Source organism: Melanostigma gelatinosum (genome assembly GCF_949748355.1).
Source record: "Melanostigma gelatinosum genome assembly, chromosome: 18".
In the NCBI taxonomy this organism is placed as follows: domain Eukaryota; kingdom Metazoa; phylum Chordata; class Actinopteri; order Perciformes; family Zoarcidae; genus Melanostigma; species Melanostigma gelatinosum.
In genome coordinates, this window is record NC_136651.1 from 21,781,865 (window position 1) to 21,807,044 (window position 25,180).

The 25,180-nt window shown below is 43.7% G+C and overlaps 1 protein-coding gene across 2 annotated transcripts; it reads right to left on the reverse strand.

Moving 5' to 3' along the window:
* Positions 1-287: 287 nt before the first annotated feature.
* On the reverse strand, positions 288-24,236 carry lrsam1 (leucine rich repeat and sterile alpha motif containing 1). 2 transcript variants are annotated; one of them, XM_079289584.1, is made up of 25 exons: positions 24,019-24,236; positions 19,459-19,653; positions 17,972-18,028; positions 17,467-17,511; positions 17,250-17,327; positions 16,887-16,955; positions 16,718-16,802; positions 16,501-16,622; positions 16,318-16,408; positions 15,450-15,559; positions 15,281-15,310; positions 13,961-14,083; positions 11,371-11,510; positions 11,195-11,239; positions 10,280-10,350; positions 9,944-10,043; positions 9,756-9,843; positions 9,568-9,642; positions 6,617-6,697; positions 6,253-6,348; positions 5,954-6,052; positions 5,742-5,873; positions 4,745-4,811; positions 3,152-3,357; positions 288-2,841 (listed from the first exon to the last, which is right to left on the reverse strand). In XM_079289584.1, exons 2-25 carry the CDS (start codon positions 19,528-19,530, stop codon positions 2,719-2,721), a joined length of 2,205 nt encoding a protein of 734 aa, XP_079145710.1. In that variant the 5' UTR covers positions 19,531-19,653; positions 24,019-24,236; the 3' UTR covers positions 288-2,718. The 2 variants fall into 2 exon arrangements, with proteins under 2 accessions (XP_079145710.1, XP_079145709.1); XM_079289583.1 differs by having other exon boundaries at positions 15,441-15,559.
* Positions 24,237-25,180: the final 944 nt, after the last annotated feature.

Genomic DNA, 25,180 nt, shown 5'->3' on the forward strand with positions numbered 1-25,180 from the left:
GGGACAGCGGAGGCAATGGCAGGGGACATCCAGCAACCCCCGAGTAAGAACCCAATTTCTCCACTGCCCAGATTTTAATGACAATTCTATCTTGCACACTAATTCCTCTGAGCTGTGCTTCTGCATGGACTCCCAGAGTTCCATGCTACATCAGCTATTCCCCAGGGAGGTCCGCTAATGGACAGTGGAAAAGGAACCCTTGACAATTAAGTGGGTGCTGGAAGAAGCCCTTAAACTAAATAACACATAGCTTGTTTCATGTATCATATTCATTGTTTATTTGGTATAAGGACTAATTAGCTTCTACTGGTAATGCAAATACAAATAGTTAAGTTACAACCTCAAATATCTCCGTTTTGTTTTCTGAGTAATTACAAGTGTTCCAATGTGTTTAGTCGAACTTCCCAGAGAACTTTCAGTGATGTGGCAAAGAGCTTTCATCAGTGAGCCAGAGGTTCAATCACCACTTGTGTGATAGATGGTGAGTTAACATGCATCTAAATGAAAATCTTTGCGATAATTACTTTACTTTATGTAGTCAAACTTTACCTTTGTCAGTTTGCTTTAAGTCATTCTCATCTTTTGTTTTCTCATGAGTTACCAGTGCCGAGGGTTGCGTTGCTGCTGCTGGAGCAGAAGATGCACTCCCTAAAGCAAATCCTCTCAATACAGGAAGTGACCAATTGGAATATAGCAACACCTGTTGTATTTGTAGTTGAGCTGGTAGTGCTCGTCTTTGTTTCTAAGGGGCTTGATAACCCATTATACATGTTCCCCTTTGTTTTCAGTTAGTTTGATCAGTTTATGCTATAAGTTAGCATAGCAAGAGTTCAGCTCTTTAGATGGCCTCTTTTATGGGCACAGAACTTCAAAACTAATTTGTTTAATATGTTGGTTTCATGTTTAGTTCAATAAATCCATACTTAAAAGCCACTTGTGACACTTCATGCATACCAGCTCACACCTTCACACTCAACAGCATCACGGTTTCTACACTGTCTTTCACTACATGTCCAGAGGCTGCTGTGTGTGTGTGTGTGTGTGTGTATATATATATATATATATATATATACATATATAGATATAATATACTTTTATTACAGCCTGTTGACATGAAATGTCAGCTTTGTATACAAGTGAAATCTCTAACACACTACAGTTAACAGTCATATACAGTAAGATATTTCCTGATACATGCTGGGATGTCAAAGTTAAGAGCACTTGAAAGAGTGTAATATCATTAGTGGTGGTGAGGTGTTAGTTCATACATATGCACCACATATAGCATTTCAAATAAGAAAGGGAACAGAAGATAAGTCAGAGACAAGTGAGAGAGAAAGTAAAGTGAGGTCCAAGTCTGGATTACCTTCTGCCCAGAGCCACAAGAGTCCCCCAGAGCCATAAGAGTCCCCCAGGGACCCCAGAGCCACAAGAGTCCCCCAGAGCCACAAGAGTCCCACAGGGACCCCAGAGCCACAAGAGTCCCCCAGGGATCCCAGAGCCATAAGAGTCCCCCAGGGACCCCAGAGCCACAAGAGTCCCCCAGGGACCCCAGAGCCATAAGAGTCCCCCAGGGACCCCAGAGCCATAAGAGTCCCCTAAAGGCCCAGCTGGACTGTCTGGCAGATGGTCATTTGATTAGCTGTAACTTTGTTTGGAGAAATAGTAATATATGCTCCGCTGAAGCACGATTAGGACACAAGGTGGGTCCTATTTTATTAACTGATCTTCTGTCCAAATTGATTTTAAAGGGGTAGTCCACAAATCTAGCATTGCTCCTTCATTCCCATTCACTTTCATAAAGCTGTGGAAATAGTGAGAACGACTTTAAGAAAAGAAGGGCTGACAAATACTGACTTCTATCCCTTAGCATGGGACTTTAAAAAGCTCCTTCTAGAGCCACAGAAAACATTACACAACTGAATAAGAGTAGGACTCAAACTAAACGTGACTCATTGTTCTTACATGGTGCACATTTAGACATTTCTTTGTGTTCCAGATTATCACACAGCAAACCTGCAGTGATAGAATTACAGTAATATAATACAGAGAGCAGGAGGAACTGGGGTGTTTACAGCAGCTCATTTTGGACCTGGGCAGAAGTCAGTTTCCCCTCCAATTGTCTTGATATGCATCGATATATAATTCCCCACATTAACAGAAGATTCCAGCAGGCACAGAGGGGCCTGGATGAGAAGGATGGGAGGGCAGCACAAGACATTGAAGGGCAACAAGATGTTGCATCAGTGATGATAATAATCAACACATCATGTTTAGTTAAGATGATAGTTGGACAGGTTTTAGATTGGTTGACAACATAAACAAATAGTATTGTTTAAAAAAGAGATTCCCAGAAAAAGGCACACGACAATTTAGAAACTACGATAAGGCAAAGAACATACAGTCTTCAACCAGTGAGTGGTGTAGTCTGCTTGGCTCTGAACACGTAATGCTAGAAATGAAAAATAAAATATTGAATTTAAAAGAACAACAAAATGAAACCGGCTTGGACACCACTGAGAACCAAAAACACAACACGAGTAAAAGCAACTCTATTCAGATTTGTTTCAGCATATACATCACAAAGTACTGTTTGGTTAATACAGGAAAGTGACTCAGTTCTTCGAAAACCTGCCAAAAGCCTCCTCACAGCCGCACCACGACCATGCATGAATAAAGAGCGGCGCGGCGTGAAGGAGCAGCCCAGTGCAGAGGGTCCTAGCTGTGGTAGAGGCGTACGTGCTGGGATATCTTGCTACGACACAGAGGGCAGTTCTGCAGAGCGCCGCTGCAGACCTGACAACAGCACACATGACCACAGGGCAGGAAGATGACCTGAGACTGGAGACAGGGAGAGACCAGACACCATCAGTCCTGTTTCATATTTCAACTTCATTTCTACAAACATCTTGAAGGCTTTTCCACAGTCACGGAGGGGCAATGCTCTGCATTTTAGAGAGATTGGTGGCTGGTACCTTTCTACCTTTTAAAGTCCAAAACACAAAAGCAGAAGCGTGAGGACTGGATGAAGTAGTGTGATTGTTACATTTCTGAGGTCACTATATAGTGGATTCATTCACACGCTCTATGTAGGAAGTAAGTAGAGCGTGGTTGCAGACACAGCGAGTGCGTTAGCTGCAACTTGTCTTACCCCAGTCTCCATGCAGACCACGCACTCTGAGCTCCCTGGTCCCTCCACAGGGCTGGGGGCTGAGGGGGTGACGGGGGTCCCTGGGGTGAGTGGTGGGCTGGGGATCTGGAAGGTGGAGGTGCTGGGAGGCGACTGAGGGGGGCTAGGGGACGGAGCCGTGGGGACGACCTCAGCCTCCTGGTCCTGCTGGACAGCCTTACAGGCTCCTGGTGGAGGAGGAGACAGTGAGAGGATCCTACACCCTCCCATTCTTTACAGAGGTGGAAAAGAACTTTTTGCAATTTAAACATCAATTCAATTTTCAATCACTTGTTTTGTTGTTGAAAGTTGAACAAAACTTTTCTTCTTTGATTTCAGTTCTGTAAGCGGAGAGAATGTGAAATATCCCTTCTTTCATTGTTCACTCTTTTATATTATATAAATAAATAATCTAAAAAGTAAATGACCTTGAAATTCGGCATTTATTTTGCCGTACAACTACAAATACTGAAACCATTATTAAATGTTGAAAATAAAGAAAAGGAAATAAATATATCAGGACCTAATATTATCAGCTAATATTAGCGAGGCACAGCTATATCAGAGTTGATCAGTCTTAGTCTGTTGGTGGCACCTCAATCTGCTGACAATCTGTTCATTTCAACAAGAGCGACTCACTGCGATCACAGACGGAACACAAAGATGAGACTGGATTCTTTCAGCGTCTGTTGTCCACAGCTGCTTCATACTGAATCACAGTCTGACACATCTGAAGGCATCAGGACGCATATGATGAGAAATCTGTAGCCTCTGATTTGAAAGGTGCTGTGCTCGAGTGCAGTGGCGTTACACACAGCCGTGCACCATGTATCATGATTAAATCAAATGTAACGGTACATAATAAGCACACATCAGACTGCTCCTTAACTCAGTATTCTGCCTGTTTATGAGGATTACTGGACTTCATTCATTCAGTACATCACAGCAATTAAAGAAAACAACTAATTCAGTGGTTCATGTTTTACTCTTGCATTATGAAGCCAACGCTGCTGTGGCATATTGTAAGACAGGATGTATCTATTTACCACGTGAGCTGCAGAAGAAAAATACCGACAAAGCAGTGGATGGATGCAATCATATGAACAGCTGCACCAAACTATTTTCCATCATTTCCATCATTATACTAAGTAACTTGTCATAACCCCCCACATCATCTGCTCTCGCTGCCGTGTGTTGCTCCATCCACAGAACTACCAGAGCTCTTTTGTTGTGCTGCTGTTGCCGTGCATCACTGTGAGTAGTTCAGACGGTTCTGCAGCGAGACCAGCGATGTGATCCTTTCCACTTCATTGCAATGCAATACAACTGCTCTTTCATAAAGTTACTTTTATGATCCCTACATTGTCATAAATGTGTTAATTTGGTTATGATGTTTTAGCATTGATGATTTGAAACGCCTCTATACTTCATGTAGTCCAGTACAAGCGTTCACTCGGACCTCAGTAATACCGTAGTATTGACTTCTTGTGCTTGTGATTTTTCTTGCTTTAAAAACACACATTCTGTTCACTATAATTGTGGAATACATAAAGATGTAGGATGTGTGTAATGTACCTTCAGGGTAGCGTTGAAGAGCCCAGTTCAGAAGAGCAGTTTGGATTCCGATTTCATTAATGCCAATCTGAAAAGAGAGAAATGAATAATGCTGACTGTTCTTCACATGAACTACGTAGTTAAACCTGCAGCACAACAAGCTGTAAACACAACACTGTTATATTATCAGGTTCCTTGATTATCATTGTACAATAGGGTTGAACAAGGAAATGCAGATTGTAGTCCTGTTCTGCTACACAACAAAACACGAAAACATATATCGTGGAGGTTGGAGGATGAATTAAAGAGTCTCACAGCCAGAGGAAAGAAGCTGTTCTGGAGTCTGCTGGTTGATCAGCTGATACTTCTGTATCTCTGCAGATAGCAGCAGGTGAACAGGTTGTGTCTGGGTGGGTTTAGTCTTTTAATATCTGATCAGCTGGCCCCTTTAACCTGGAGGAGCAGCTGCTCCTCCGGATGTCTGAGCTCCTCACCCTATGCCTCAGGCTGAGCCCAGCCTCCCTCCGGAGGAAATCCGTTTTGGCCACTTGTATCTCCGATGTCATTCTTTCGGTCACTACCCAAAGCTCATGACCATAGGTGAGAGTTGTGGCTGTCATATTTGTATTGTGTTTTATCCGGTTGATTAGCATTACTAGTACCTGCACCGGTTCATGAATTTCGTTCCCTTTCATGTACAACATCTTATCCTCATCCCTGGGGCAATGACTCACTCCCAACCCAGAGGGGGAGAACCATCACCTCAGACTTGAACCACTTCACATGCATCTGTTTTGTGCATCTGTTTTGTGCAGTTTCTGATCATGGTGGAGGGACTTTGAGTCAATAGGACTCGTACTGATGCTGGTGCAGCAGCTCAAGCCAACACTGTAGGCTGGTGACACTGTGTTGACAGCTGATGTTGAAACCTTTCTAGTCTTCCGACCACTCAAAGCCGCTTTAACACATCATAGGGCCAACTGATAGTAATGTGCTAGCAATGATGTTGCAGACAGACCTTCTTGAGGTCAGAGGTCGTCATGTGGCGAAGGGCCTCAGTTGTCACTCGATGATGGGCCAGGATGGGCAGGTAATGCTGAGCCGACAGTTTGCATATCAGGTTGACCAACTCTTTCTCCACGCCCGCTTCCTGCAATGAGTTTAGCGTTGAACAACAGCACAGTTTGGTTCTCAGATGTTTCTGTGTGTCCAGCTTGCACCGTACTGTACCTGCATGCGCAGTGACAGGGGCTTGGCATCCAACAGTCTCTGGTACTGGATCATCCAGTAGTTCTGCTGGTTGAACTCAGACTTCCGCTCCATCTCCGCCTGGAAAACACAAAGTGTTTGATGGTCTCTTTTAACCTCTTGACCCCGGAATGAGGAAGACAACATGTGTGTAAATGATCATCAGAAAGTAAATGTCAGCGGCCTCTGTAAACTTGTAACAGAAATGATGAGCCACTGCTGGACTCTAAAGGAGAAGTGAAAGGCCCACTGAGGTCTGGACCAAGCAGCCGTTTCCTCACCAGAACCTGCTGCAGCTCCTGCTCTCGCTGGGATCTCTGCTTCAGCAGCTGCTGCAACAAATCACTGAGAGCCGTTCGCTGCTCCACCAGAACCTCCTGTACGCGTACACACACACACAATGACATGCCAATACGCTTATCAATAAATAAAGACTCAAAATAAACCACAAGCCTGCCTCTGATACGATTGATAGAACTATTATTATCACTCAATCAAAGTCAAGTGTTTAAAATGGTTTTCCATCCGTTTTTTATCTTAATGTGTAGAATGATAAATTGTTGACATGGAGCAATGACATGAAACTGGCCAAAAGAAATGATATAGCAGAAAGAAAAGGCGATGCCAGAAGGCGGTGACACCCACCTGCAGGTTCTCAGCATCCAGATTGCGTCTTTTAACCTCCAATCTAGTCAGCTGCATTAACTCAGCCTCTATGAGCTTGATCTGGAGACAGTGGAGAAGCAGACATGAAGCTCGCAGGAGAAGGGACATGCTGCTGCACGCTGTCTGTGGGTAATATTACAGGCTTTCCGTGGCTACCTGACTGCTAATTACAACGTTTTGATAAAGGCAGATGCTATTAGCATTCTGGTGTCAGAAGCCAACAATACTATTTGCACCTGAGCCGGGCCCGCATTAGATACTGTATGTGTATCTGTAGGCTGTGTATATTTGTCTTAAACCGAACCACACTGCCTATGAAAACTGAACATGATAATAATAATAATAATAATAATACAATAAATCAACCAAGTGTAACAATAGGCTTCTCACTGGACTCCAACTTAGGTGAAAGTCCTGAGTTTAGATTCATTCACTACCTACACATACTTTGTTGCTCTTTATACTACTACTACTACATCTAAAGCTAACTATTGCTAAATGAAGTAGCATATTCAACTTGGCAAGGTGTGAATAGTCGAATAGCTGCCGTGTGACTATTCTCACGCGGGTGTAAATAGACACTGCTTTTAAAAGAATGACTTGACAGAATGAGTAAATATGAGGAGGCTATGGGTGGGCTATGGGTGGGCTATGGGTGGGCTATGGGTGGGCTATGGGTGGGCTATGGGTGACATAAGAGAAAGGAAAAATAACAGAACAGGGAAAAGATGACAATGTCAATGTCTTTCTTTTCATCTTTACCAGCGTCATGTTCTCTCATCTAACAGCCAGAGAGAAAAGCCAAAAGATGTGCGTGTGACCACTTACATCTTCAAACCAAGTTTGGATTTCCCTGAATTAACACTTTTTTTGGGCAACTTGGGAGCAGCAAAACAAGCTGGAAACGCAACATTGATATACATCACTTTTTAAGTTGACCCGGCTAACGTGTTGGGTCATTTATGCAACCAGCAGACACAGAGCAACATTAGCATTCAATCTAGGTTGTGTTTGTGTCCACCTGATGAATAGAAGTTCAATATTCTCTCCTTTCAGCTCTGTTTCTGGTCTCCACCAACTCCTGAGAGGAATATAATCTAAACGATGAGAGCGGTGAGACTCAACCAAGGCAACAACAGTTGTGGGCCGGTAATCCGTACAGCTGAGTCGTTCTCTGTTGGTACATCACTATGAGTCACATTACATGTAATCATTTAATCAACTGGTAATATAAGAATAGTGACCACACGTTAAAGGAAACAAGTGGACCGCCGTTCTCCAAATAACCGTATAAACTGGAAGAGTTCACAGAAGCTCAGTGGCCGTTCAATCCCAGTGTCTGATCAGACCATTCTGAGTAAAGTGACAATCAAATATATTTCTGGCATGAAGATCAATATTTATATTTACATGACATACATGTATCCTTGGTGTTTGTTTTGACAGTTAATTGAGACGCACTCCCTAAATCACTCTTCTCTCAAGGGCGGCATTTAACAAAGAACGGGGACTTTTCAAAATCCTAATGCATTCTCCCTCACGCATACAGTTTCAGTTGGATTCATTGACTAAAATACCTCGAAACAGTTCATCCACAAGTTCTAATAACTGTGGTATTTTTAAGTGCCATGTGCCTGTGGTTCATGCATTTTCTAATATGTGAATAATTCAGCGAAAAGAGAGGTTTTAAAGCCTTTGTGCACCATCTGTGATGTGAACACATCAGCTGGAGAGATGAAAGGTGTGCGTCCTGGTCAGAGTTCAGTCTAACATGCTAGTGCACACAGAGCGTCTGTCATGCGTGGCTGCTGACGGCTCCGTCAGCTGAACAGTCCATCACAAACAACAGAGGAGCCTCTACCAGCTCCCGGGTCAGAAGTGGTTCCGCTGACTTAGCAGCATTCAGCAACAGAACAGAAAGCATCGGAGCCGGCAACAGAAAGCAGAGCCACAGCAATGACCAAACGCATAACTCACTCCTTTAAGAAAAGAGAAGAGACGAGGAAGGTTCTGGAGATGCTGTATGATATTATTTTAGTTATTTCTTATATCTGATATGTCAGGGGACCTCAATTCATAATCTCTCAAGAACTCAGAGAAATCACTTTCGGACCTTTAGAGCAGTCCCTCTAGGCCAGGGGTCTCAAACTCATCTCCACATCAGCATCACGGTCGCCTCAAAGGGCCGGTTGTAAATGTAAGACGGTGTAAATGTAACTACTCCTAACATATTGTTAAATAACTTTCTGCATTTGATTATTGTTTATTCAAGTGTGAAAATATTGTACATGCAGTTATATAAATGTAAAAATATATTTCAGCACATTTCTGTTATTATAACTTAAATCCTTTTAATTTAGGGTTAATAAACCCACATTACTCTATCAAAGATCAAACTATTAAAGAAAATATCAAAGACAAATATCAAACAAGTTATTACAATAACTTTGTTCAACGCTTAAAATCCTTTCAAGGGTGCGTTTGCACAATCACATGAAGTATTTCATGTGTTTTAAAGTCACGTTTAAAGTCTTCAATGTACTCACAACACATTTATATGTCAAGTGTACAGTCAGCAGCCAAAGAGCTGCTTCTATGACTGTGTGTTTAGCTCATCATGATGACTTTCTGTCTCAGAATTCTGGAATTCTGAGACGGGCCTTGAGTTTGAGACCCCTGCTCTAGGTCATTTTAATTATGGAAAGTCCTGAAGTATATATGAACTATGATTTTGAAAAGAAGCTGAACCAGGGTGCTTTGTAAACTGTGGGAGCTTATTGAATTTGTTTAACTGGCCTTAGAATGTCCGAGTCTATCTCTGCTGTACAGCTTTTCATGTGATGGTGATCCCCATCACATCAGTATCATAAAACAAAACTGAGACCAGAGAAAGGTTTGACCCCCACCCATCTCCACCTGCCCACACAGACCTGGTTGCGGATGTAGCCGTGTACAGCGTCTTTCTGCAGCTGCAGGGCCTGGAACGCTGTCTTCTGCATATCCTCCTGCAGAGAGCAATCACAGGGAATGACTCAGAAAGTTCACACTGAGGTAGGTTTCTCCACCAAGCGCTCACAGCACTGGTGACAACTAAAGAAGACACCCAGGCTCAACATACCTCCTGTAAGATGTGGGCGACGGCTTTAGATTTGTCTAAAACTTGGAGGGACAGCATCTTATCAAACTTCCTGTCCATATTCTCCATACTGTTATAAGACATGGGAGAGAGACGACACACTGAGTTTGGAACATGTTTCTCACAGCATCCAACTACTCAGATCTGGTGTGTGAGTGTGCATGTCTAACCTTCTGTAGGCTTCAGACACCAGGCTCTGTCTGCGGAAGTCACTGGTCTCCTGGAGGAGGTTCATAGCACAGCCGTCTGACAGCATCTTCTGCATGGCCACTGAAAACAAACTCACTTCATCATTTTATCCTATTCGACAATTCAATCCTACACAGCTGTTCCCTTAAGTTAGCAGCTAATTGATTGATCCATATATTTGATTGTACATATGTAAATGAATGGAAATACCAGGAACTATTTACATTTGTGCATTATTAATGTAAACAGAAGCACTACAGCCATGACTCTATATTCAGAACACTGTGCAGGTAAAGTACATCAGCCAAGCTGCTTACCAGCCACCTCCTTCCTCCTCAGGGAGTTGGCTTCTTCCTGTGTGATAGCAGTCAGATGCTCCATACGAATCCTAAAGGAAACAGTAACACGATGCTGACTGTTGCTCCTCCTCTCTTTGTTCACAGCGCCGACCGCTTGCCTTTTAGTGCACGTGAGTGCATGCGAGCGTGCCCCACTGGTTAGCTCACGGCCGCTGCTCTGCACTGACAACGTAGCCCCCCCCCTCCGGTTCCACAGTCAGAAACGGTTTATTTCCAAGTACGTTACACATACAAGGAATTTGGCGAGGTGATTTGGTGCGTAACAGTAAAACACAGTGCAATAGTGTGACATCATTTACAAATTGAAAATTAAAAAAAAAAGTAGAATAAAATAGGGTGAACAAACAAACAAATATTGACACCTTGACTTCTGTATTTAGTCATCTAGGCTGAGAATATGTTACTGACATACCGCACTTCTCTCAGATCATACATCATTATTGGTCATCAGGCACTGGAAATGTTGTTTGACTGTTAACATGTCACTGAGGTCGTGTATCAGTCAGTAGAACTCTGACTTGTCAAATCACAAAGCGTATTCAGCCACAGTTAAGATGTTGTTTTTGAAAAGTGAAACACCAACAAGTGTTGATTGGAGCTGAATATTTCTTTCTCTGAAACATATTGTGAATTTTAGAAATCATTACATCGGTCTTTCTTCAAAAGATTTTGACAATGCTCTGGAGCTGTGGAAATGTTTGGATCACACAAGTCTGTAACAATCCTACAACCACCACTGGAATCTAATTCTACAAAGAGTAGAATATTCACTACCAAGCCTGCACTCAGTATGGACAGCTGTGTTGCTGTGTGTTGGAGTGCCTCATGTGTTGTTGCTGTGATAGATCATGGATCACTGCTCTGTCCACTCACCGATCTTCCTCCATGGCTTGAAGAAACTCTGCACTTTTTTTCTGCCTGGAGAGATGAAAATGAATACACTGCAGTTAGCAGATATAGCATCTATCATGTGACACAGATCCACGCACCACCTCTTCACAACAAAACAAACATTACTACAGTACATAGCCACTTCCTTCGGGTCCGACCTGTTTTTGTCCATCAGCATGTTGCTGATGCGACTGCTGATGCCGTCTTCAGCTTGTCTGACTTTCTCCAGCACCAGCAGCCTATCTGCCTCCTGGGCTCTCTGCTGCTGGCTGACCCCCAGCTCCAGACGCTCCTGCTCCTACACGTCAGATAGATGATACAAAGGACCGCAGGTGAAATCAGCAAAAACAACTTAGAAATAGCTCACAAAACAGACAGGAAAGAAAGAAACTCCTGAGTTATTGGCTTCTTCAGAGAGTTGGTGGGACCTGAAGCACAGGGGTGAACCGCTGTGTCATGGAAAAGTATTTTTATAAAATAATAAAATAAATCACTTTTCAAAATAGCAGCGAACCACAACGATAACAAACAATGTACAAGATGAAAATACACAAAAGGAATAACAACGTTACTAAAGTGATAAAAGCTGTCAGCTGATACAGAGCACTGATCAATCAATCAATGAGCTGTAAGCGTTACTAGGACACTTACAAATTGTTTTACTGACTGTTAAACATATAACAATTAAATACATTGAAATACACTTCCTGAAATGTTATATAGTATTAAATAATAAATTGCACACCAACAACTTGTTAAGAAAATATTCAAAATGAATAGGAATTACAATTCAAGTGTAAATCTTATTAATATAGCAAACCTAAACGTAGAATCCCAGTATACAACACATGCAGGATAGAAACATTTGAAGTTGACTACTGTTTGATTTTTAAAATATAATAACGAAAGTGTGGAGCAGGAAAAACACGCCAGCCGATTAATCAGCTGATACCACGAACAAAAGCAATCAATCTCCATGAACAATCCCCGACTGTATTACAGACTGGACTAACTGGTTAAACTGATCATCTAATTCAGGGATTCCCAAAGTGGGGTGCGCGCACCCCTGGGGGTGCGCGAGCTGCCTCTAGGGGGTGCGCAAAGCCACAGTGCGTGGTGTGCAGTGAGGTTCTGGCTAACAGTCTGAAGCTCTTATTTACGTCGCCACCTGAACACCAAGCATGCCAGTGCAAGTCAAAAGCCCCTTACATTGTTCATATCGAAATTGGAGGAGTTACAAAACAGCCAAAAACAACTGGAGTCTCATTCATGTGTTGGGTCTATAAATGACGCACTACGGGCTTCATATCTGGTTACAGAATAGCGAGAAAGGGGCTACCGCACACAATCACTGAAGACGTGAGCTTGCCAGCTGCCAGAGAGATGGTGGAATGTATGATTGGGGAGAAAGAAGCAAAAAAGTTGGACATGATCCCGGTGTCCAACAACACTGTGTCGCGCCGCATCGATGCTTTGTCCAAAGACATCCTGGCTACATTAGTCGGTCATTAATTGTAAATTAAATGTGATAATCTGCCTCTGAGCCTGTGCGTGTGTGCTCGCATCCGTATTGCTCTTTAAAAGTGACGCCTTGTGTCACTGAAAGTTATTGAAACTTTGTTGCAGTGTTTCAGGGCGTTTTCACACCTTCAGTTCGTTTGCTTTGTTGCAGTTGCTCCTTTGTTCGGTTTGTGTTCACACTGCAACATTTAACAGCGGACTAAATCTTGTAAACAAATGCCACGCGCGAGCAAACTGTTCTCTCATTGGTCCGATTCGCTTAAAAGGCTCTGTTGCTTCTTTTTTTTTTTTTTTTATTAAGGGGGGGGGGGGGGGGGTGCGCGAACCCAGTCGGGATGTAGAAGGGGGTGCGCGGCCTAAAAAGTTTGGGAACCGCTGATCTAAGTAGTACAACCTAAATAAATAGCCTATATAAATATGGAACTCAAAGTAATTAATAACTAAATCCTAGATGAGCATCTTTGACTTCTGTCCACTATCTCTGCATTGACTCTCTGAATGTCTCCTTAGTGTGATTTGATGGATTACATCATTGGAATATGTTCTGCGGCTGATGATGGCCAGGAAACCATTCATGTTGGTACATGTTCCCGAGATAAGGAGGATCCTATAGCGGGACTTCCTTTCATTTCATGAATAGTTGATGGCTGACATACGGGGATTTCCTCCCCGTATGCTTGTCTTGTATGGTGGACAAAGAGCTGATAGTGCTGCGTTATATATTGAGAAATAACTTCTGTGGGGAGAAATAAACTGAAAGCAGGTCAGATATGACATAATGACCTCTTGTGTGCTCGCAACAAAACCAGCGGCTCACTGACACCACAAAGGTTTCGCTCACATGTTGTAACTCCATCACCAGAAAGAATCAGCGGTCATGAAGTGGAGGAAAAATGATCTCTGATGTAGTTTACATTGAAAAACGTAATTCAAAGTCTGTTATGCATTTATGGCTGGAGTGCTGGCGCTGTACTGTACATGAAGTCTATAATGAAGCAATGCCACAATGTCCCCACGGCTCACTGTTCCTATGGTGAAAGACATTATACTTGACAGTTGAGTTTCAAAACAACAACAGTGAGCTTGGAAGATTATTGAGCAAAACAATACATCGACGTAGTGACATACAAAGACAAAGCTCCATCAAAGAATTGATCAAATGCATATTATCTATCCAACACTGCTGCGAGTGAGCACGTGAGACGTATCTGCATACTACCGTAGTACCTGTCGGACTGAGTGGAGGATGTTTTCCTTGCGGGAGGTGTTCATGAGTATGAGCTGGGTGCGCTCTTTCTTCTTCTCCTCAAGGTGCCACTCGAAGGCCAGCTTTGCCTGCTGCTTCTGCTCCTGATGGACAGAGGGGTAAGTCAGGGGGCCTATTCAGACCATCTAGAGCGCATGGTGCAAGTGCTTTTAGGGTGTGCCCAGCTCTACTTATGCAAGCTAAACTGTGCATAATCTGGGTGCAAAGTGAGGCGCAAGAGGCAAAGGTGTTGTATTTAGTCTCTTAATTAATCATAAGTGTGCTCTGAGCAAAACATGTTTGAAACCAATCAGTGTCATCTCCCATTCCCTTTAAAAGCCATGTGCACCCTCTGCCTCCCCAGTCTGCCAATCTTCTGTCCCATTAACAACTCCATTTGACAGCATATGAGCAAATGCACTGATACCCTATTTAACTGTGGAAGAGTGCTGCTGTGTGTGTGTAAAAGCAGAGTGTGCACACGTTTACATAGCAGGAAAATACGGCACCATTGACTTTAGAGCAGGGTTCTGTACTCACTCTCTGCTGCCTCCAGATAGCAGTGTGCAAACAATGCTCCTGAGTGACGATACCTCATTTAAAGACCAACACAGATGGGCGCAAGTACATTTGCTACTTACACTATGACAGCTGGGTCGGTCTGAAACTAGCAATGACACTTGCATAGTGTGCCATTGAAAAATATAAATGAAAATCAACCAATAACAAGCTAAAGAAATCTGTCCTTACTTGTTAACCTGCACAGTTTTCATATGAACTATGGACTGGACAACAACGTCTTTTTAAGGGACGCTGTGAAATGTTTTTAAAGGCTCAACAGGATTATGCTGTAAGGGACTGACAGACACTTTTAGTAATCTGACATAAAAAGCCATCTTCATGGGACTTTATCACTGCATGTCATTCGGCTGTTTAAGGCTTTGTCATCAGGGACTGGGTCTGGTCTGAAATGCAGCATCCTTGCAACAAGACTCAGTGAGCACTGCAGTAATAGCTGAATGTCTTCTGTGATTCAGTACAGAAAACGATCCGTCTCTTTAGCTGCTAAATGCCCCACTGTGTTCAACAGCTAGTCTCTGAATGAGTCTGTCTGCTGTTTGCTGCTGAGCAGAAAGTGCTGCTGCTGCAAACGACGCTGATGAGAAAAGGTGAAGTTCCAAACCTTACAACCAAAACAATGAGCTGAAGAAATGCTTGAAAAACCTCAGTGGAGCGGAGGGGTATGTGGGTTTGTCACTTTCACAATTCAAAGGAAATGTGTGCACGCAAGAGTTCCATACCTTTCTCTTCTCGTAGTCACTGAATTTGTTCTGCAACAGAAAGATTGAAAGAGACTTTCAGTGTCATCAACAGAAACAATTAACAAGTTCCAAGTGAACAGCACTACAGTCATAAAAGTGACTTTCTACTCTTGTGTAGGGACGTGTGTCCGTGTGTCACCTGCTGTACCTGCCAAGCCTCCTCCAGGCCATCCACACAGTCAGAGTTCTGTTTGCCACACTCGTTCTCCAGCACCGGCAGGAGATACTGGGATGGAGGGCAGTACTCCTCTCCCATCTCTGAAAACCACATCAACCAAGATATCTAACCAGCCTCCTGTACAGTCGTATATATCGATCATGTGAATACCATGAATTCTTTGGATTTTCATCCTCTTACTATCACTGAACATGCCCCTCTGTAGTTACACGTTTCAGTGAAGTCTTAAACCCGAGAGAAGCCGGTTTAATGTAGCTGTAGAAACTCCACCGTCAATTAAACACGATTGAAACTACAAGACATACATCACAACAATGTCATTGCACAGGGGCGACTGTGTCTCAGTGAAAGAGTGGGTCTCCCAACAGGTTCGAGTCCAGGCTACGCTAGTCCATGTCGATGTGTCCTTGGGCAAGTAACTTCACCCCAAAATGCTCTTGTATGCTGTGCCGGCGGTGTATGAATGTTAGTCAGTCCTGATGGGCAGGTGGCACCTTGCATGGTAGCTCCTGTCCTCAGTGTGTGAATGGGTGTGAATGACGACATGTAGTGTTAAAGCGCTTTGAGTGGCTGGAAGACTAGAAAAGTGCAATATAAGTACAGTCCATTTAACATTCTTATTATCTTAAAGAAAAAGCCTGTTTGTTTTGGCCAGCCTCAGTGATATGACACATTCTAACACCCTGGTGGATAAACTCAATCAGAAAAGGTTGGTTCTGTTCTGCTGACAGTGTGGAGAAACGGCTTTTCACTAAGCTACAAAATATCTACACAAATCTATAAATCTGCATGGTAGTGATGAGTGTGTGTGTGTGAGCAGCATGAAGTAAACCCTCACCAGTGCATAGGAAGCGCTGGATGCTCTCTGTGCCCTCTGTACACACAGACGCAGGCGGGTAGGACATCATAGCAGCATCAAGGGTAAAGCTCTGTCATAGAACACACACAGGGCTTGTTTAAAACCATGTCGAAGTTTGGATCCTTCCTGCAGTCCCGATAGTTTGAATCCCGAGACACACACCTCTAGGGTGCGGATGTAGACCACAGCTTTGGGGAGCTGGACGATGTTGTTGTCACTCAGGTCCAGGGTGCGCAGGCTGCTCAAAAAACCGACCGAGGACGGCAGCTCACTGAGACGGTTACCTATACAGATAAACAGTGATGTAGGAAAACATAAGCTAGGTTATTTGACCTGTACATCTTCTCTAGTTCTTGGGAGGGGGCAGGAGGCAGCATACCCTTCAAACTGAGTGTCTGCAGAAGATGCAAATCCCCGATGGATTCCGGCAGAGCTTTTAGCTGGTTCTTCTCCACATTCAGAATCTGACAGGACACAAAATGGACACGCACGGATGATGAGTAGCATACATTGACACTTATTTCCCATGTAGTTCAGAATGGCTTTACCTGCAGTGATGCCAGCTTCCCAATGTCTTCTGGGAGTGAAGTGAGCTTGTTCTCATGCAGATCCAAAACCTTTAGAAGCAGACAGATTCAGTTATTATTTTTTGTGATGAAGCGTTTAGGCTTCTAGCAGAAATTCTGGTCTTTTGGGAAACTATCATAAATGAGTCATTGTCAGATGGGATGCCCTGTGTCTTTATATTCTCTGCTTATGCAGTGACAGAAAAGCCAACCTCGCGCTGCTTCAGAACCGCCACTTTGACCAAACTAGCCATCTCCACAAAGTGTTTTAAATCATATCACGCTGTAATATGAGTTTAATAGTCACTTAAATTTCCCATCATGCTTGTGTCTAGTTTACATTACCTTTAAAGTGGCAAGAGTGCTGATGTCACATCCTTTGGGCAGAAATGACTTCAGCTCATTGTTATGGAGGATGAGGACCTGAAGAAGAGCATCAGAGGACATGTCTGACTGCTGACACGTACAAATACTGACACAGTGGTGTCGTATACGTATTGGTAATACAGTATTTGACACATCAATAGAATAAAAAATAAATATACTCGGTATCCATGCTTACCTTCTTTTGTAGCACCTTGCAAATGGAAAAGGCACTCGAGGGAACCTGTGACAGAACAAACCAGTGATGTCTCCATCTGCAGTGCAAACCACACACTAATAACACAGACTTAATACTACTCAATACAGAATTTTACAAACAAATATTAAGAGTGAGAGAGGGGTGGGGGGCATAACTTGGGCGTCTGTTATTTGGTAATAGGCCTTTTTTACAAAAGACGTTTTGATATGTCACAGTAGGACAATCACAGGTGTAGGTAACAAAATGACTGATGACTGTCAATCCTCCCATCTTGCTCTCAGAAATAACAGGAATAAAGGAGAACATTTTAAAAAGGATATGAATAAAAACCCCACACTGTTTAACTATTCCTTGAAGATAACTTAATATTGCCTTTAAGTTACTAAACCTGGCTTTCAAACATTTGTTGTTCTATCAGTAGACCTTTTGTCACCAATAGTCATCAGTGAAGCTTGCCTCACACTGTTGACAGTAACATCCTCACCTCTGAGAGTTCACAAGCTGAGATGTCCAGGATGTCATCAGCACCGGCCTCCTTAGACTGAGGAACGAGCAACAACAGTTATTGGGTTTGTTTAGAATTGACAGTCGTTCTTTCAGACAGCAAAGGCGCATAATGTTATCTTAACAAAGACAATACTTCCACATTGGGGTGATGAATCTTTGATGAATAACTCATAATCACACAACGACTGCTGCAGGTTGTCCCAGTAACATCATGTAATCTCAAGCTGTGAGCGCATTGTAACTACAGGTAGGGCTGCCCCTTTAAGGTCATGACTCAGATCATCTGGAGGTGGCCCCTCAGTCGACTCTTCAGGTTGAGCCGTCTATGAAGTAAATCAATTTATCATAAAGACATTGGTTGTATGGAGATGACTGGTGATGACACGGCAAAAATGTCACACCCACAAAGCATGGTTAACGAGACGGGGTCCGTTTTTCTTTACGGGTTTGGGTGGTTTGCCGTCAACGAGGATGGTCCATATGGTTGACAAAGGCGCTGGGAGCAGGGGGCCCCGTCACAGCCCACAGGGAGAGAGGAGCAGCAAGCATTAAGTCCACGGCCCTGGGAATCTGCATGGTAGTGGTGAGGGGCAGGCCCACGGAGCCTCGGTGCCCCCCTAGAGTCAGGAGCAGTGCGTGCGTGATCCAGTGGTCTATACACTGTCAACCCAAACACAGCCTACTGAGAGACAGCACAATTATTTTTGTCTGTCAAAAGACAGCAGGGGGAGGCACGAAGAAAAATCAGTTTGTAAGTCTCTCTCTCTCGTTGACCATGCTTTTTACTTCCCTGTTCCCTTCTAATAAGGCAAGAAGTTCTACTTACAACCACCGATCGCCACCTCTTTCTGGTTTCATGGTTCTGGCAAGGTGCCAAGTGTGGGTGAGAGTAATCCCCTCCAAGTCTGAGGCCATGGTTCTCTGCCAGAACTGTGGTGACGAGTGAGCGGAACCAGAAGACAAAGCTTTTGATTCGTGTCTCAAGCCTTGGCTATGACTATGAGCTTTGGGTAGTGGCTGACAGAATGACATTGTAGATACAAGCAGCCAAAATGAGTTTCCTCCATAGGGTGGCTGGGCTCACCCTTAGTGGTAGGGTGGGAAGTTCAGATATCCAAGGGGAACTCGGAGTAGAGCCCCTGCTGCTTTGCTTCAAAACTAACCAATTGATGTGGTTCGGGCATCTGATCAGGATCCTGGGCACCTTTCTTTGGAGGTTTTTAGGGCACGTACCACTGGTAGGAGATCCAGAGGTATACCCAGAGCAGGATAGAGAGATTACATATCTCATCTGGTTTAGGAACGCCCCGGGGTCCCCCAGGAGGAACTGGTAGACATTGCTGGGGAGGAGGACATTTGGACGACCTTGCTTAGATTGCTGCCACTGTGACCCTGCCAAAGATAAGCGGCAGAAACAAGACAGATGGATGGATAGACATATTAATATAAACACGCTCGTCTCACCCTGCACAGCTGATATTCCAGTCTCTTCTGGGAGTCCTCGCTGGGTTTCCTCTTTCTGAAGAACAGAGGCATCCTGAGTTGTGCCTGTCCTACCGTCTCTCTGCCTGCTGGCTTTCCCTCCTGTCCCTCCACTACAACAAGAGCCACTCCAGATGACAGATGGACAGGTTGGAAGGCACTGACAGAGCCTGCACTCTGAAAAGTAAGAACATTTCAACGAATCAGATGGAGCAATATAGCTTGAACTCATATTGCAATAACCCCTTAGAACTTCCACAATACCCCATATGATGAATGGAAACTATAAATGTGGAAATTGTACATTAAAGCTGACTGAATACATTTTTGTTGGCCACTTGGAGACTTTGTGGAACAAAAAACACAAGACCAACTTAATAATAATACATTTTATTTATATCGTGCTTTTCATAGTACTCAAAGACACTTTAAATCATCATATATAAAAGCAACACACTAAAAACATAAAATACACAATAATAGTCACAATAAAAGCAGTTTTGAAAAGGTGGGTTTTGAGTTGTGATTTGAACACGGAGAGGTCAGTGCAGTCTCGGATGTGTTTGGGGAGAGAGTTCCAGAGGGAGGGTGCAGCTATGGAGAAGGCTCTGTCGCCCCATGTCCGGTGCTTGGTCCTGAGTGGAAGAGACAGGAGGTTGGCATCAGAGGAGCCGACGGGATGGAGTGCGGTGGTGGAGCAGGTCGGTGAGGTAGGAGGGGGCCTGATTGTGGATGGGGGTGACAGCAGCCAGTTTAAGTGTGTCGGGGACTGAACCGGAGCTGAGGGAGGAGTTAATGATGACTGTGATGAGTGGTGAGATGGCTGGGAGACAGTCTGTGACCAGATTAGATGGGATAGGATCCAGGATGCAGACTCAGAAAGGGGTGGAGGGGTGGAGAAGGGGGTGGAGAGATGGAAAAGGCGTGGGAGGTGTTCAGGTTGCTGTAAATGGTGTCAATTTTTGTTTGGAAAAATTTGTTCACTGTGAAGGATGTGGAGGTGTTGTCCTTGGGTTTGAGAAGCTTGTTTATTGTGGAGAAGAGAGCCGTTGGGTTAGAGGAGCCAGACTGTATGAGGTGTGAGTAGTAGGTGGACCGGGCTGAGATGAGAACTTAACCTTAAAAAGTTGTTATGGTGAATGTGTTAGCCCTTCACTGTATTTTTACCCATTCAGCAAATGCAGAGCAACATTAACCTTCATTTTGGCCACCTGATTAATGTAAGGCCAATATCTAAGCTGTTTATGGTCTCCACCAACTCCTGAGAAAAATATCTGGCTCTTTAGTGGCTAAATGCTCCACTATGTTCACCAACTAGTGGCTAACTTTGACTGTCAGCTGTTTGGTAGTGTACAGTGTTTTTAGTTGAAAACAGCTGCCTGCTACTGTACGTCTGGAAACAAACTTGATGAGAGTGAAGTTTGAGCTCTGGGAATCCAAGACAATTGGCTAAAAAAGGCAAAACATCTCAGTACCGCTGATCATTTAGGTGAGTTTGTTACTACGAGTGACACCTTTACACACAGTCATTTGAACCATTGTTACAAATATAAAAAATAATGATTGGTACAGCTTGAAATTATTTAAATGTTTTAGAAAACAAATGTTCTTTCCTAAGGGAAACTCTGTGTTCTTGTTCTGCCTAATTTCTGATAAGGCCTCATTTGGGGGCTATTTCAGTATGTTTCAACCTGCTCTATTTAAAAAAAATAAGAGTTTTATGCATGTGCAAATCAACATATAGGCCATATTTTATTGAGCCCTTGTTATCCCCCCCTGAAAGATACTACTATATGGAAGTCAGTATTACAACCCCCAACTCCAGTAGAAAAGTCAAAGTCCATCATTTTATTCTAAAACAAGTTTGGGCACCAGAAGCTAATTTCATACCTAATCATTAGGTATGTGAGACTTGTGTCTCCTCACACACATTCGGCTAATGTGTGTGAGGAGACACAAGTAATACACAACAACAAATATGATGTTTCCCACGATTGACAGCAGTCCCCCTACCATGCCCATGAGCCTTGTTTGTCCCATGTATGAGATGGCAGCCAGTAATAGACAATCGTCTACTTACTAGATGTCACATGTCTAGGGTGATCCTGACTATCGCCCTGGTGTTTAAGACACTTTCCTCTCCTTATCTTATCAACGACAAGAAAAAGAAGAAATAAAAATTCGTGGACATATAATAACACACCCAGGACCAGGAATTCTGCATTGGTTTTCTTTTTGAACAGCAACTCTAACGTTTGTGAACCCAACCCAGTAACTCATTCGTTCATCTTAAACTATTATTTCAGTGATGTAACAACTGATAACGGAATCTGTGTAAGTAACATGGATGTGAGCGAGGGGGGCGGGCATTAACGTAAAGTACGTAGCTAACGTTTCTTAACAGCAAAACCAGTACAATTAAAGCTGCGAGCAGCGATGAACGGGCCCTCGCCATGCGCGCGTCGGCGGGACTCTGGCCTGCGCGTCCGAGAACGTCCGCGACCGTCCGCGACCGTCCGCGACCGTCGGACGTCCGCTGAAAGTACTTTGGAGGAGGAAGATCAGAGATGCTGTCGATTCATTCTGGCTGGGGAGGGAGACGCCACAATGACACCATCTTCATGAGGTTGCGCACAGGAAAGGAGCCTGGCCAGAGACCCGTAGATTCCAGCTCTGTCTTCATCCAGATCCTCTGCTGCTGTGAACAGGTCCACTGGCTGACTTCATGGTCGTAGCCAGGGAGCTGTGGAGGAGGACGGGTGGGGACAGCTAACGGCCTGGGTGATGGCTCACCTAGTCAGACAAGAATAAACGGAGCGAGACGTGTTTAATCCCGCGTGGACCGCCTGATGCCGGAAATGATGCTTTGCAAATAGTCTGATGCTTCCTGCGTCCTCTGCCTGGCGCTACAGAACGCGTGAGTCGTGTTGCTCTGTGTCAAGTGTGAACCACGTAGTGTAAAAGTCACGTAAATCGGATGCAGTTTGTCAGAAAACGCAGATTTCCTTTCGCCAGCAGGTGGCGCTGTGAGTACTAGTGAAAATAAGCTTGTAGACACCCTCAGGCCGTGAGTTTTATCAAGCATGTGAAGTTTGAGACTGTTTGGAACAAGTGCAGCTGAGTTACGTCAGCTTTTTTCATGGGGAATCACATAAAGCAGCCGCCCGCTACGGCTAAACGATGAGGTCAAACGTAAAGCTTTTAATAACTTTTAATCACAACGGTCTTGACATGGTACTAGCAAAATTTTAAGTGGATCTGATGAAGTCCCTAGGAGGAGTTCGTTAAAGTATAGCGACAAGAAATAGGCCGAAATCGATGGAAAAATGACACATAAATCAAAATTCCTGACTTCCGGTCGGGTTTAGAGCATGGTCCCAAGAGACTTATTGTGGCCACAAAATGGCCGCCACGCCACGTCAAGGTTCTTCGATGAAAGCGCGAGATTTTGATAACTTTTAATCACAAAGGTCTTAAGAACATCCTGACCAAAGGAGAAGTTGATCGCATGAATTCTCTAGGAGGAGTTCGTTAAAATGCGAAGGCTGAAATTGGCAAAAAGTGGCAAAAAGGCCAACTTCGCGGGTTTGCTGTAGCGCCCCCTAGTGGTTGAATGCAAAACAATTGTCAGGGTATGTTACAGCATGCGATGTGCACATATGCTGCAAGTTTTGCAATTTTAAGACCAACGGTTGAGAAGTTATGTGTATTGATATTAAGCCACGCCCCTAAGAAGTTTATTGGTCCATATCTTGTAAACGCTAAGAGGTATCAGAAAGCTTTTAATAACTTTGGATGAGGTAGCTCCATTAATAATCCACAGCAAATTGGGTAGCAATTGGACCCAGCATGTAGGAGGAGATAGCAAAAATGGGTTTCACACTAAATTCAAAATGGCGGAAAATCTAAGGAGGCGGAGCTTAGGGGTCTGAGAGGCTTTTTTAAGATCTAGCGGGTTGGGACATGTGGGTCAAATTTCAAGTAAATCGGACATACTGGCCGAGGGGCGTGGCCGGTCCGACTTGTAGGGGGCGCTAGAGAGCCATTTTTTTACACACAAATATGCAAATTTGGGCAGCATGGTATTTACGCGAGATCTGACAGGTGTCAAACTTTGGTGAGTTTTCATGCATGGCAAGTACCCCTACGAGGTCCATCCTCAGAAAAATAAGAATCACGAAAAATAATAATAACTCTTACAATTTCAATAGGGCCTTCGCGGCCCGACGTTGTCGGTGGCTCGGGCCCTAAATATTGCAAAAAACCACACTTTGGGCCATATGACAACCGCTGTCAGGCTATCCATGTAACTCTTAATAGCAACGATGTGAATATTAGCCCGCTCTAGGAAGGTTAGCTAGCTCACTTCACACCAATAAGGCTAGCTAAATGTTATACCACATAATGTTAGCTTAGCCAGATGACAACTTGGCCCTCTGGCTGACGTTATAGTTAGCGAACACAAGCTAACAAAGCTATCATGTAGCATAACAACAACCCACATGCTATAACAACACAGTTAAACTAGTGTGTTTAACTCACGGGCCGTGTGTTGATGTTTCACTCTTCCGGTTAACGTTGACGTTATCTGAAGAGCCAGAGGGAGAGTTCAGATGTAGACTGTTTACAAGAGGCGTCGAACATTAGCGTTACGTTAACGTTAGCTCGTGATTAGTCAGTCGTAGAAACCGGAAATATTATGTCGGTGACTTGCCTAGTTCAAAAAGATGATGATGATCACTCTTCCTCAACGAAGGCTACTTATCGACATAATAACAAATAACGGCATTTCTTCTGTGGTGTTTAAAGGCAGCTTGCATCCTTTTTTTTTTGCATTACTGCCATCTTCCGGTTTCAGTCAGTGTCTATGTTCCCAACTACTAAACATCAGTGTCGTTGCTCGCAAGAAGTTTGTAAAGCACCTTCTTCCCAGACTACTAGATCCCCACTCTATTACATTATTCAACTCTCTTCCTCTCATCCCTAGTCTTTGCATTTCTCCCAGCATGCCCCTCCTTTCTGAGCTGTGTCTAATACAGGTGGTGATAACATGCTGTAGTTTCTCGTGCTTGGCACAGAGACCGGTTGGATGCTTCCCTATCATGTGTAGTGTGCTGCGTAGATTGCTGTGCCTTATTCTTAATCTTGATATTGTAACGTCTTCTCTCCTGTATCTTACACTGCTCACTTTACTCTGAATTGAATGTAGGTGTCTCCCCCTCGTCTCCTGGTCCCAATGTTGTTGCCATACTTTGTTGATATTTTTCCTGATGATGCCCTTTCCCTCTGCTTTGGATAACTTGATACAGATGTCTACTTTGTTTTTCTTTAGTGCTTGTTTGGCTAGTTTGTCCACTTTTTAATTTCCTCTGATACCTACATGGGCCAAATAACGGCATTCGATTCTCTTCTTCTTTTGGTAATGAGTGGATTCACTAGCTAGACGATACATGTCGCCCTCTACAGAATGGAGTGTGTAGTATCAAAGGTATTTTATTTACAGTGGATTTCAGGATATCATTTATACAGTATGTATCGGAAACACATCATTTCATGTGTCCCAAAGAGTCTGGTGTGTAAATGTAAGTTCAGCTTTATGGAAAAGACTATTTATGAAGTTCACCTTCAGGGCTTTCTGCCAGAGGGGTGTATTTGAAACCCTAACATGATCGTCCTCAACCTAACTGAGTAGGTTTGCTGCCTA